Source organism: Anguilla rostrata, chromosome 5, assembly GCF_018555375.3.
Source record: "Anguilla rostrata isolate EN2019 chromosome 5, ASM1855537v3, whole genome shotgun sequence".
NCBI lineage: Eukaryota > Metazoa > Chordata > Actinopteri > Anguilliformes > Anguillidae > Anguilla > Anguilla rostrata.
The window spans coordinates 8,551,587-8,565,379 of record NC_057937.1 but is presented as its reverse complement, the minus strand read 5'-3'; the positions used below and the strand labels follow the sequence as shown (position 1 = coordinate 8,565,379).

General features: G+C 40.1%; 2 protein-coding genes across 2 annotated transcripts; both read left to right on the top strand.

The window, feature by feature from the left end:
- The first annotated feature begins 2,489 nt into the window (after positions 1-2,489).
- LOC135254617 (uncharacterized) lies at positions 2,490-8,139 on the top strand. Its single transcript, XM_064334938.1, has 2 exons — positions 2,490-2,743; positions 3,924-8,139. Exon 2 carries the CDS (start codon positions 4,006-4,008, stop codon positions 5,521-5,523), a length of 1,518 nt encoding a protein of 505 aa, XP_064191008.1. The 5' UTR covers positions 2,490-2,743; positions 3,924-4,005; the 3' UTR covers positions 5,524-8,139.
- A 1,431-nt stretch (positions 8,140-9,570) lies between these two features.
- On the top strand, positions 9,571-13,793 carry LOC135254627 (NAD(P)(+)--arginine ADP-ribosyltransferase 1-like). Its single transcript, XM_064334960.1, has 3 exons — positions 9,571-9,758; positions 11,089-11,768; positions 13,652-13,793. Exons 1-3 carry the CDS (start codon positions 9,693-9,695, stop codon positions 13,674-13,676), a joined length of 771 nt encoding a protein of 256 aa, XP_064191030.1. The 5' UTR covers positions 9,571-9,692; the 3' UTR covers positions 13,677-13,793.

Sequence of the window (13,793 nt, the reverse complement as noted above, 5' to 3'; positions counted from 1 at the left end):
GTGTATAATATAAAAGATATATATGCCTGAAAGTTTCCACCTATGGCCCAGTGTTCTGCTGATACATAATCAAAATTCTTGTTCACTTCGTTAGTCTTTCCTGAATGTAAAACTATCAAATATATCAAATCTTCCTATAGCAACCACAAATACATTTACCGCACCCTGAAGTTTACATATATTTCCCCTTGGATTTCACAATGTAGTTCACCTTATCAAAACGCACAAATATGTTGTTTTTATGTATTGTGCATTCCATAATCTGCTGAACCCTAAACAAAATGGCATGCACTTTACACTGGGAAAGTACTGAATAACACAACTATTTTAAATATTTACCACTCCAGGTAATATACTAGGCACACTAACATAAATCAATTGAATTAGGCTACTTGGCCCATCTGACAAATTAATAAGCTATTATTAGTAGTAGTAGTAGTAGTAGTAGGAGTATTAGACGAAGATACATTCTCTTGCAATTCCTTTAAAATCCTCTTGGTGGAGTACAGGATTATTCATTTTTGATGAATAATTTATGATTTGTCTGAATCAGTTCATGAAGTAAAATAAACAATTTAAAATATACTTTGATGGAAGGCTAAGAATCAGAACAATCCAAGGAATTCCAACACTTTACTGTTACAGTTACAGGCTGGAACCAGCACCACAAATCTACATGATTTTATTTTTGGGATACAGTAAACACATAACACTCAAATTAGTCCTTTATTTCCAAAAAGCAGGTCATGGCATAATTCTTTATTAAGGAAAAGAAAATCAAATCATGGCTTCCTACCTTCAAACAAAAACATATAATCAACCTTTTTATGAATATTCTGGGATACATTATATACATTTTTCAGCCCTCAGTTTCTCTGTCTGTCTACATATTTGGAAACATTTTTTTGAAAAGCTTCGGAGGCTGGTTGTAAACTAAAAAAAAAAATCAAAATCAAAATCAAAATCAAAAAAAGAGTCTTTTGCCCAAACTCTGCACTTGAATTAACAGCAGGAAAATCATTATTAGATCTTTATTTCTCAGAAATGTATTGACAGTTCAAATGGTTGAGAGATGTGCTATCCTGTTCCATTCATTTGTTCTCACTCAATCCCTCAATCAAGAATTCATTTATACCCATCTTGCTGAAGTCCTGAAACATACAGTATATCACATTATTATGAAAAGGCAATAGATTATTTGTACTTTAGCAGCAGATCGGGGTGCAGTTGTAATAGAACAGTGTTAAATACTTGTAACTGTGCTATAACTATTCTTGCATAATTAATGTACAACAGTACCATTACATGTGGTATAACTGCTGTTATAACACAATGTGGAGAAGCACATATGTACTACATCTCTATGGCAATTGGTGCTAGGAAAACAGAAAACAACAAACAAATGTTTTTTTTTTTTTTTTCAGGAAGTGGTATCACCTATTTAATCTGAACACAGGTGCAATACCCGAGATTTGTTGTGTAAGCATCAAGCCTATGCATACCTGACAAGAGACTCATCCATTAGGTGGGAAACGGAAACTATGTTCTTCAGAACTTGAGGACTGGCATGTGAGAATCCTTACCCCCACTCCTGGGTCCATTGCCTTTTTTCATTTTTCATTCATTGTCATGCATCATAAAAATGACCATCCCATATGGGGTTATATACCATTATTTATTTAAAAAACAAAAAAAACAAATCTAATGTGGAGTAAAAGTATTGTGCTGTTTGGGGCAGATTTTTAGTTGGTTTTTTTATTTTTATTTTTTTTTGTAATTTGACAAAGATTTTACTGCCCAGTACCTTTACTAGATCGTACTAGTTTATGATTCTGTGGATAGTATTAAGAGAAATCCGAGGATCTACTTTTATAAATTAGATTTTCCTTAGGAACAATTTTTACTTATTTTAGCTTTCAAATTATTTTATCTTTTGTTCTCAGTATTTTTTTATTATTAATTATATATATATATATATATATATATACAGTATATATTCTACCATTTTATTTTTTGTTTTCTTGTTTGTTTTTACTTCTGACTCTTTTTCTGTAACGCACATTTGAATGGCACTGAAGTGTTTGAAATGTGCTAAATAAATAAAGTTTATAATTCTATTATATTTATTATTACACACAAAACCATATCCTGAAACCAATATCATGCCGTTTTTCATTCTGCACTCTGCCACCACTCTTTTTGTACTTATAAAAGTAATGCTCTTAAATACATGGACAAACAGGGTTAGTAATGTTAGTAAAAGCTCCCATTACCTGGAAAGAGAACATGTACATATGTTCAGTTTGGGGGAGATTGTATAGTTTGGCGACATCAAACTCAATCCTCCAGAGGCGAACATGAGTCCCCCATGGGAGCCCAGAAATTGAAGCACTAACACACAAAGTACTACCTTGCACAAAGAACAACGACAAAAATCAATTTTCTTTCATTTTTTTTTTTTTTTTTTTAAAGAAAGTTATTGTCTCGCGGAAATAATCAGAATAAAACCTGTCCTGCTTGAACCTGACTTGATTTCAGATTGGATTGGCTCGTTGCCAGTCCCTACTTAGGGGCGTGCTAAAAACAGCACAACCTGTGTGCTTGTAGCCTGAGAGACACACACCAAATCTGTGCATCATAACACTGCATTCAAAACAGCCTGTTGCTTTGTCAGTGCCGGTACAACAGTAGAACTGTTGCTGTGCGAACTCATCGAGAGACAGAACTCGTCCTTCAAGAATAGGTAATTCATACAAATTTTCCATTTCATACTCACATCTCTCTTTCTCTCCCCACTCCCCCCCCCCAGTCTGTGTATGCATAATATTATAATATTCCTGGTAGTAGCTGTACCCATTATAGTAGTACAGTAGCTGTGTGTTCTATAATGTATAATCGTGTTCAAGTGTGTTCAAGAGTATCTGATTATGAGATAAAGTGACTGTTGCAATGATTGCCATTTTGTTAGGTAGTTGTACAGTAGTCATAGTATAGTATTTCACACCTCGGGTAATGACTAAAACCTGTTTTCCCACACGTTCAAGAATGAAGTGAGAACATAATTTCATAGTAACCTCTACGTCTACTCTTGCCTGGGAAGTGAAAGCTCATGTTCTCCGCTGTCTGTTATCTTTATATGCTGCTTCTCTTTGCTGTTCCAGCCCATTATACTCATCAGAAGTTATTCCTGTTTCAAGAACAGTAAGGGCAGGGGTTAGAACTACAATTGAATTACCATAATCTTTAGTGATGTATAGTGGCGTGGTCCAGAAGTATTACTTTGCATTTACGGGTGTTCTCACTGAATCAGGTGAAGACGCTTGGTGACTCGATGGACCTCCAAGCTGTCCACTTAATGGGTAGTACTATGCAAAGTAATACGTATAGTTAGTATAGCTGGGTTTTGTCGGATAGATGCCTCTATGGGATCAATATGAACAAGTGACATAGCCTATCACAGAACACTGCCGGAACCTGATTGGATAGATTCTGGGTGGTCCTTGGTTTTGGCTCCCCATTATCAAAACAGAACAATATGGCAGAGCATTGATAAACTTTCTCTTTTTCCACTGAAACTGTTTACTAAAACATATTTCTGTGAACATTTTATATGAGAAATAGGCAATGCAGTTGCTGAATCTTGGTTCATATTTGGTCTGCAACACCAAGTTTGCAAGTTTTATTTGAGAGCCAGAGCAAGCTACGTTGTACAATTACATAGAACAAGGAAGCACTACATTCTATGCAAATACAGAACCGGTGATGGCACCATGCCACTCACAAGACTGCTTCCTTCATGTACCATGCAGCCTGTCCATAGAAAATGAATAGCATACATCAAGTGCCAGATTCAGTGATAACGCCCCATTACAGTCACTCAGAAAAGGAAAAAAATATTTCTGTGAAATTATTTACTCTCTCAGCAGATTATCCGGTTGAGGATGAGGATTTCCTCATAGGTATTGAAGCCAAAGGTCTCAGGTCCAATACTGTGAGGAGGCGGCTATGATTCCCAAGCTGATGACAGTGGAGGGCCTCAGGGAGGTAACATTTGGACACAGGTCCCCCCGACATGGACTCAAGCTCCTACACTGGTTCTCCACCAAGGCCGTGGAGTTTAATGATGACGGACAGATGGAGTTGCAGTGCGACCCAGACAACGGGGATTACGGATTCCATCACTACGGAAACTTCGAGGATCTCCTCCCTCCGGGTAAGACATACTTTATAGTGGGAAACCTGAACTCGTTGTACCACCATGGAGCCCAGGACCTGCCCGCCTATGTGAGAGAGGCCTATGGCAGCCAGAAAAACTGCTACGAACGAAACAAGGACCGCATCATTATCAGCCTGGACAGAGCATCGAGACTGATAGGGGAAGTCTACATCACAGAGCACAGATTCGGTCTGAGCGACTTCAGTGAGGAAGGAACCTTTCTCCTCAGCCCTGACATCATCAGGGAAGCAGGGGACATGCAGCGGATGGACTTCCTGACATGCGTTGGATTCCTTTTCCCTGTGAATCTGGGGGTGGACCTTCGGGAAAGTTCCTTTTCGTCCGACAGCTCCCTCGACAGCGATGAGACTGATGATGAGGGGCAGGATGTCAGCTGTGGATCTGAAGAGTGGGAAGGGCCAGATAGCAATGCATCCTCAGGGTGGGGGGTGTCTGTCAGATGGGCACCCAGCCCTGGAGAGGTGTGTTCTAGTCCACCTGCAAATACAAACTGCATGAACCCCCCTGACCACCTGCCGGTCCAAAACACACTCTTCCACGAATTGCCCGGGGTTCACCGGGAAGTTCAGAAACAGCCATCTTTCCAGGATTCTAAAGCTGATCCAACATTAGTGGAACTACTCCCCTGTAAACAGTTTATTGCTGATTCAAATGTAAACCAGTCTGGTTCTGGGCCCACACCTTTGAACCAACTACCCTTTCAGCAGTCTGATCTTCAGAACCATCCATCTCACCCACTGCTTTATTCAGACGTAAAGCCTCAGAACAAAAATTTTTTTCTGCAGCCTGACCCTGATACTAAACCACCAAACCAAATGTCTTACCAGGAACCTGCTAGTGATCCAAAACTACAGAGTCAGCCCCCTTACCAGAATGATGGTTCTGATTCAAAATGTGAAAACCACCTCTTCAGCACGCTGCCTGTCCCTCACCCAGAAACTCAGAACACAGGATACCAGCAAGATCCTGCGACCGGTGTTGGAATTCCCCATGGTCCAGACCACAAACAGGAGATTATGGACGATGCAGTAGTGATTAACTATTTCATCAATCAAGAGGATGTTATACCTCTTGTCGTAATTGTGATGGTTGTTTTAATACTGATAGTTTTTTCATTCATAACCCTTGGCTTTATTATCATTGTATCCTTGTGTGTGGAAACAGACTGCAATCCGAAGTGGGAGTTGGAGAAGTTTTACCTTGTCTTGTCCAACCTAACTCTTGAAGAGTTAGAACCTCAGGACGTTACAGTGCTTCATATCAAAAAGAAAAGGAAGCAATTTTGATTCCAACACGTGAGGATGACTCTTTAATGGTTGAATGGGTTGCGACGAATGACTCTTTAATGGTTGAAGATGAAAACTTATCAAAATAATGGTTCTGCTTCAAAAACTACAAAAGTAAGCTAAAAGCATGCACTCTATAGCGCCGCCTTCAGGCAAGGCACATTTAGTGCATTTTGTTTTGTTTTTTTTACCATAACTGGTATTCTTTGGTCTAAATTAAAATGTGATGTCTGTCCATCTAGTAAAGAAGGCTGAACAAGACTTACACAGTCTGCCATGTGTCATTTTCCATAAATTAAAATATATTTTATTCTACTGCCAAAATTAACTCCTCTGAAATTATGAGATTTTGCCAATGCTGCTTGGATTCCATTAATTGCCACTTGTGACTATATTGTTCTTTTTGCTTCTGTTCTGGTTTTGAATTTGGTTTTGACTTGCTTTTAAAACTTGTGCAATGAAAGTTGTCAAAGGAGCAAGCCCTGGGCCTGGTTCAGTTTTAAAATATTTTAAACAACTGTACGCTGTGTTTAATTGCCTTCATTATGACTGCTGTCGTGAATGTGGAAAATCACCTGACTTCTAGAATGTTGAGGAACCGGTCTGGTTCCATGTTAACAAGCTCAGTCACATGCCAAGGCGAGAAACAGTAGCAGCTGGATTCGATCCAAAAGCTTGTCATAGAAAAGAATGCTGGTCTTTTTCCCAATAAAAAAGGGAGATTGCCTACAGTGCATAGCGAACATAAAAGTTGATCAGGTATGCGGATATATTTTGATATCTGAAAAAGTTCTATGCTACAGGTCCACCACCTCCACCCTTACTAATAAATGTATCTCTGACTTTTTGCCCCCTCTTTATTAGATATATATTCATATTGTGAATTTGTACATAAAAATATTTATATATTGTATTTTGTACTTACAGGACAAAGTCTACCATATCTTGTTGGTGAAGTTTCCGTCTCTCTATAGTGAAGACAGGGACAGGGACATACATTTCATCATATGAAACATATATTTTTATTCATAAAACAATTATATGAATATATACCGTTTGTAACTGCAGTATATAAAATCTGTATTTTTTTCCGTACAAGAAAGCAATTACAGTGTCATGTTAATGAATGTCAATGTCAATTAATTAATCAAATTTCTCATCTCCTGAATTATCAGAATTGAAATAGAAATGACACACACCTCACAGAACATCCATAATAACAGACGGCGTGTTGTGTACTGTTCACATAGACATGAAGTCAGACAGCATTTATTCCAGTATGGGCACTACCGAACATCCAAAGCAAGAGATCCTCACTAAGAGACTGCTAGATTTAATCTTGGGTGACAGCACTGGTGAACTGGACACATGCAATGAAACATCATCTACTCTCAGCTAAACATACTTACCTGGGAGACAGTTATAGTCAGGAGATGGTATGATGTCTAGCCATTGTGGGGGGGAAATGGCTAGACATCATATCCCTAGCAAATGCTCTCCACCAGCAAATTTGTCTTCAAAGGTAAAGAAATAATGGGTCCTCCTCAATATGGCCGCCATATTCTCATTGTCGAGATGAATAGCTTGGACTGCCCTTGGTAATAACAAATGAGAAGGGTCTGTAGCATTCGGTACGGTGGAAAACCAGATTCGTCTCAGCCACACCCACAGGTGCAGATGACACACATAACTAGGTTGTGTTAACTAATCAGTCCCGGTGCTTAAAGGTGTGTTCCTCTCCACGGAATGGGGCTGAAACCAGGTGCGGACGCCGAGAGAGTGCTTAAAGGTGTGTTCCTGTCCACGGTACGGGCTTGAAACCAGGTGCGGACGCCAAGAGAGTGTGTCCGTTTTTGGAGTTTTTGTTTGCAGTCGCATAGAAGGCATAAGGTGGAGCTGGAAACTGAAAAGTTGACCCCTGAGACCAGCGGCAAGCTGAAAATCTGTCGCTGCGTTTTACTCTCTTTAGTCTTTGTTATTTTAGTTTGTTGTTTTTTGCCCAGAACCTGTGAGGGGGAAAGGTCAAAGTCTTTGTTTTTGTGTTGATGTGGATGCGTGCTGGTGTGGATCTCTCTATCTCCCTGTCTCTCTCTCTCTCCCTCCCAGGGGTGTCACATGGTGTGTGACAGGGCCATCGATTGAAACTGTCTGACTAAATCCACCCAAAAGATCATTGCAAAAAGAGAGGCACCTTCAGGAGAACAGAGGGAACAGGGCCAATTGTGCATATGTGGCAGAGCAGGAGGGCTTTGAATAAAATAATGTTTACCTGGAAGACTGTTCCTGCAGGAAGCACGTTCATCTTGTTCAGCCTGCCCTGGGGGTTTTAATGTATTACAGATATATACGTAATACATTCGTAAAAACATTAAAACCTCCATGGCAGGTTGGACAAGGTGAATGTGCTTCCTCCAAGAACAGTCATAGAATGAAATAATGTTTATATGGATGACCTTTCTTGCAGGAAGCATGTTCAGCCTGCCACAGGGGTTTTACCGTATTACTTATAAGTAAAAAAGATTTCCTGGAGCAGAAAGATCCACAGACTGAGCAAGTTCACTGAGTATACTGAGACTTAATACTGAATATACTATATCCCATGTTCGGTTATCCTGAATTTTCTCCAATAAAATTTTATACATTTCTTTTTTCAATTAAATTATTTTTGACGCCTGCAGCCGTTTTTAGGATTTCAGAAGTCCTCTTGTGAACCTGCCCCTGATCCATTGACTTTGCAGTAAGTTGATGCAAGAGACAGAAGCACACACAGTGACAAACAGTTACAATTAGAATTCTGTTACATGCAACTGTCATTTTTCATACACTGTAAGGTCATACAGGGGTCATGAACTGGACAGAGTGTCAACCCCACTCAAAGCCTCCATTTGGCAACCTAAGTCTGAACTAGTACCCAGTGCTAGGGAGACAACTGGGGCCCTGAGGGGAACCAGAGATTTCCTGTCCACTATTAATTTAACATCGATCCTTCTTGTAGACCGTCAGCAGTCGATTTGGCAATCAGCTAGGAAAACCGTTTTCTTGTCACAGATTTACACTTCCGGGGAGAATGTGACATACAGATTTTACTTACATAACTTACCCATTGTGGTGAAGGTCAGAGGAAAAATGTCACCTTGTTAGTTCCTGTATGTGGCAAAACACAATCAGTTTACAGCAGCTAATGTCGTTTAGACAAGATACACACGTGGGGGGACCTGCAGAAAGTTTCCCTAGTTAAACTAGGGAATGGATGCATTACATTTTTGACAATAATAATGACTGTCATGATTAACTACGACATCAATGCACAATATGACTGAGGCTAAGTCATAGGCAAAAATTAACATTAAAAAAATTTAGCCTGAATTATGATTGCAGCTGCTCTTTCACAATTGCAAACAAATTGATTTATGGGCAGGGGTCCCCAACCCTGGTCATTGAGAACCACATGGCCACCAGCACCCAGCACATACCCAAGAAACAAGGTGGGGTAAGGTGCTGAGTAAAAGCAAAATTTCTCATTTTCAACAGCATGGCTATCACCGTTGAGAAAAGGGAGATGTGCTGGAGAGTCACAGCTTTATAAAAAAAAAAAAAAAATAGGCCTACTGTTTAAAGAATTACTGAACTTGGGGACAATGACTTGTGTTACAGAGGGTGTCACATTGATTTTGGATGAGAGATAGGACCCCAGGGTCAGTAAGCATATGAAAGGGGAGGGACTTGATGTTACTGTTTGCTGGGTCAGTATCTGCAAGCTGACTACTCATGCTAAAATTGTTAATTTGATGCAGCACCACCATTTTGGCTGTCTGCCTTTCTGCCCACAGAAGAGATGCAGAATTACTGCAGGACTTGGCAATAACTCACTCCTTTATGCTGCAGAATTTCTGATTTCTTAAAATTATCTTAGTTTAACATAAAACACGTTTTAAAAAAATATTGATTTTTGTCAACTCCCACACTGTTCACATGGGTAGAATGCCAATGATTTCATGATAGATGGCAAGTTAATGATTGTTTTTGGCAGAGGGTGTATGCTGACATAAAAGCTGTTAACGAGCTGATGCCCGCGGTACCATTCAACTCTTGGGTTGCGTTGATTTGGTTGGCTGTCTTGAGATATTGTCGTAACTGTGCTGAGACAATTCCGCACACTTGCCGTTAGGATGAGGCAATTAGCCACAGGAATATTACTCGCGGCTACCATTGCGAGCGGAGTCGTTGCTGACACTGTGAGTTTTGTCGATATCCGTATTTCTTTTCTGTTCCGTTTTCTGTTTTTCTCTTGGTATTTATTTAGTGAAAATATTTTCTCTGGAAAACTGAGGGACAACCATTTCCTCCTTTCCCAGGAACAGCAGACCTCAAAAAAAAATGTTATGCGAGATCAATATTCTGAAGTGCTAACCTCCATATCAAATGTCTACTGACACTAATTAAAAAAAAAAAAAAAAAACATTTATTGAATGTTTTCAATTTAAATGACTGAAATCTGTCCTTTCCTGTGCCAGTGACACTAGGGTGGTTGGTATTTCCTTATGAGATTATGATGATCTTTATTTTGCAATTGGCCGTAAGATTTTAACAGTTCACAATTTTCTCTGACAGTACTTTTGAAACTGGCAAAACAGATAGCAGCCTTTCACACTGCCTGTCACACTGTAATAATTGCAGAGCCGGTCGTTGAGCTGAAAACAGGTGAGGTGAAAAACTTCCCTGTAAACTGATCATCGATCAACCCATTCTGTTAATTTGTAATTGATTACAATACAGCCATTAATTCACCAAATACTAAATACCATCATTTATAGCCCGTTCTCCTCAATTAGGCTAGTTAGGCAAGTAGTAAAATTATTTTTATTTGCCTCTCAAAACAGTGCACAAAGTTTTACTTCATTTAAAATTGTGGATGCACAGTGCGCTCTACTTTTGGTACCCTAAAATGCAGGGACTGTGTATAAAAAGAACTGTAATTCGTACATGGATCACCTGATATCGACCTGATATGGATATAAATACACACAAATTAATGCCGACAGTCCAAACTTTAACCTCGTGTTCATTGCTTATTTCGAATATAATGCACTGGAGAATGGAGCCAAAACAACAAACAATTGTGTCACTGTCCAAATATGTACGAACTGCAGCATACGTACTCTTCGTTCTCCGCACCCACACTCAGAGATTATGTATGGAAAAGATCTGCAATGCACAGATGCTGTAATTTAAATTATCTTGAAGCACAGATTTTGCTAGATAGTAGTTACGCCAGTTTGTTCTGAACGCTATTGCGGTAGTTAACAGAGTGATGTATCTTTTTTCATTAAGTACTAAATGATTTTTCCATGATTATTTCTAGATTGCCAGGGTTGTTAATCAAAGAAAATTGATGAAAACTGGCTAAATCAATGATCAGTTAAAAGGGACAGATTTCAATCTATTTTCAGCTGGTCAACTGCCACTGAATAATTGAGAGCTGTCTCTGGTTATCTCTGTGAGATCAGAGCAGTCTTTCACACTGCCTGGGCAAATATGATGATTAACATTCTCTGTCTCTGGCAGTGTCTGTGTGATTTAGAGGTTCTGGACATGGCTACCAGTGCAGTGGATGATCAGTACCTGACCTGTGTGAACCGGATGATGGAGAACGTCACCAGCAAGGAGGGGATATTGTCGGCTGAGCTGACGGCTGATGGCTCATTTCGGGAAAGCTGGCATCAGGCACAGAGGTGCAACATCACAGCGCCAGAACTCAATGCGTACCACAAGACTGCATTGGCCTTCTACATGACCTGGAACAGTACCTTCACCAGAATTTTCCACACAGATACTAAGGCCCTTGGGCCTGACACCTCTGTTTACACGCGGTACTTCCCTTACAAGTCCCTGCATTTCCTGCTGACCAATGCTATGCAAGTCCTGAGGTCCAGACAGCGGGGGCGCTGTCGCACCGTGTACAGCCAGAACATGCCGCAAAGGCTACGGGTGAATCGAGGGTCAACGGTCCGGCTCGGCCAATTTCTCCAGGCCTCAACCAAGCTTCGATCACGTGATGGTCTGACCATCAGGACCTGCTACGGGGTAGAGCTCCCGCCCTCCAACTGCAGATCGGCGTGGGGGAACTTCCTGGTGCCACCGTTCGAGCAGTTCAAGGTAGTGGCAGTGAAGAAGCAGCCCGAGGGAAGCCGCTTCTACCTGGAGTCCACCGGCACCTACAGCAATCTGGAGTGCGCTTACTACCGGCAAGTCCACCCAATGCCATGTCACTGTCATGCCGAAATCCCAAAACATTCCCTCCCTGCCATCTAGCCTCCAACACACCCTAATTCCTCAAACATAACTCCCAGGCTTTCTCCACTTCCTCAAGAAAGCCACCCAAGAGACACCCTACAGCACGGAGTGTCCAATCTTATCTGAAAAGGGCTAGTGTGGGTACAGGCTTTTGTTTCAGCCCAGCACTAAGACACATGATTCTTGATTGAAGACCATGCTTAGTTAAAGGTATACTATATAAGAGTTTGCGGCCCTTCTAGACTCTGTCTCCTCCTCCAAGCACAACAAGCAAAATGTCAAGCGAAGAAGTGAGGTGGTCAGAAATATTGAAAATAGCATTTTTAGCAACATGACTGATTCCATATAGACAGTAACAGTAATTAGGAAGTGTTATAACAATCTTTACACTAAGTGCAGCATGTGGGAACATCATACAGTAGCTACTCTGTAGTGCAGCTATTCAGTATTTACCTATTTTGGACATTTAGTAAGAGTGGGATGTAAACACAGAATTGTATGTGGTATAGGTAACATTAGCAGGCCATAGGTCTATCATAGCTAGCTAATGCACTTGTAAAGTGAATTACTTTTTCATGAAGTTATCCAAATGTTAGCCTCTTTATTTTCTCAAATACAACATAATATGTATATATTCATGGCTATGGATAACAGGTACTTTATGCGAATTTTCTGACCTGTGTCCTGTAGTTGTTCCAATGTCCTTCAGTATGCAGTTATTCTGCACTTCTTTGGATAAAAGCATCTGTCAAATAAAACTAAATTGTAGCGGAGCGAGTCTGTAATATTACATTATTATATTTCTAAGGTAGAGAGTTGGAAATAAATGACTGAAATAAATGCAGGTGAACTACCAATGCCAAGAAAGTTACACTGTGTTTTATCAGCAGTGAACACAGATGAGGACGGGAGTCTTTGTTTGCAACTTCTTTTTTTAGCTTTGTTAGTGAAGTTGGCTACAGGTAGCTAGATAGCGTGCATACTGAATCAATTAGGTTCCTTATTGAAATTAATGCTGGTGAATTACCAAGCTAGCTAAGTTGCAGCTATAAACAGTAACAGTAGGTCCCATGGGGGGGGGGGGGGGGGTTATTGAACGAGCCCTGTCGGCTTGTCTTTTTGCTTCGCTGTATCTAGGCTTCTTTGCATACGCCATTGCAGCAGCTAACAAGCAACGGACACTTCCCTGGAATCTTAACCCAACCACAGGCTCTGTAGCCACACCCACCCCTCCCCACACAGAAAAGAGCATTACGCCAGGGAACATCTCAAACACGTTACAATTTCAAATACAGGTAATAGGTGCGTGAATTCGGCTATACTAACTGAAGACATGGATTGTCAGCACATCATAGGCATGCCTTAGCATAGTTATTTTATTATATTTTGTGAATATAAAAAATAAAGTAAAAAAAAAAAAAATCATAGTCTGCCTTTTCAATCAGGAGTTGTAGTGCTGATCTAAAACAAAACCTTGCTCCCACACCAGCCTGTTTCAGATAAGATTGGACACCCCTGCCCTAGAGGTTCCCAAAAAAAGGCCAACCACCTATGCATGTTATTGTACATTTTTAAAAACTTATGTACAGTATCATTTTTAACGTAACACCTCAGCACAGACTTTCCTACATATGAAATTAAGGTGGAGCGATGCTTGCAATTTTCCTTGATCTATGCTTAAAGGCTGTTATTATATAGTTGAATTACAAAGCAGTTGTTATAAGACAGTTGCTTCACTATGTTGTAAATATTAGCATATTTTATCAGTGATATTTTTAATTGTGTTCACACAAAATTTTCTCTCTCTCTCTCCTTTTCCCCAAACCTCCTGCAGGTTACCCAGGAACTACGAACTTTGAACTCTGCTAGTTTTCTTCATTTGCATTGTACCAGAGCTTGGAATAAAAGATAAAACAGACAACATTGTGTATTGCCAACACACACACAAAAAATAAAAAACGTAATAATTTGACAGA

Coding starts and splice junctions, on each gene's coding strand:
- LOC135254617 (XM_064334938.1), top strand. CDS start 4,006: ATGATTCCCAAGCTGATGACAGTGGAGGGCCTCAGGGAGGTAACATTT.
- LOC135254627 (XM_064334960.1), top strand. CDS start 9,693: ATGAGGCAATTAGCCACAGGAATATTACTCGCGGCTACCATTGCGAGC. Junction 9,759..11,088: donor GCGGAGTCGTTGCTGACACT/GTGAGTTTTGTC, acceptor TGTCTCTGGCAG/TGTCTGTGTGATTTAGAGGT. Junction 11,769..13,651: donor CTGGAGTGCGCTTACTACCG/GCAAGTCCACCC, acceptor AACCTCCTGCAG/GTTACCCAGGAACTACGAAC.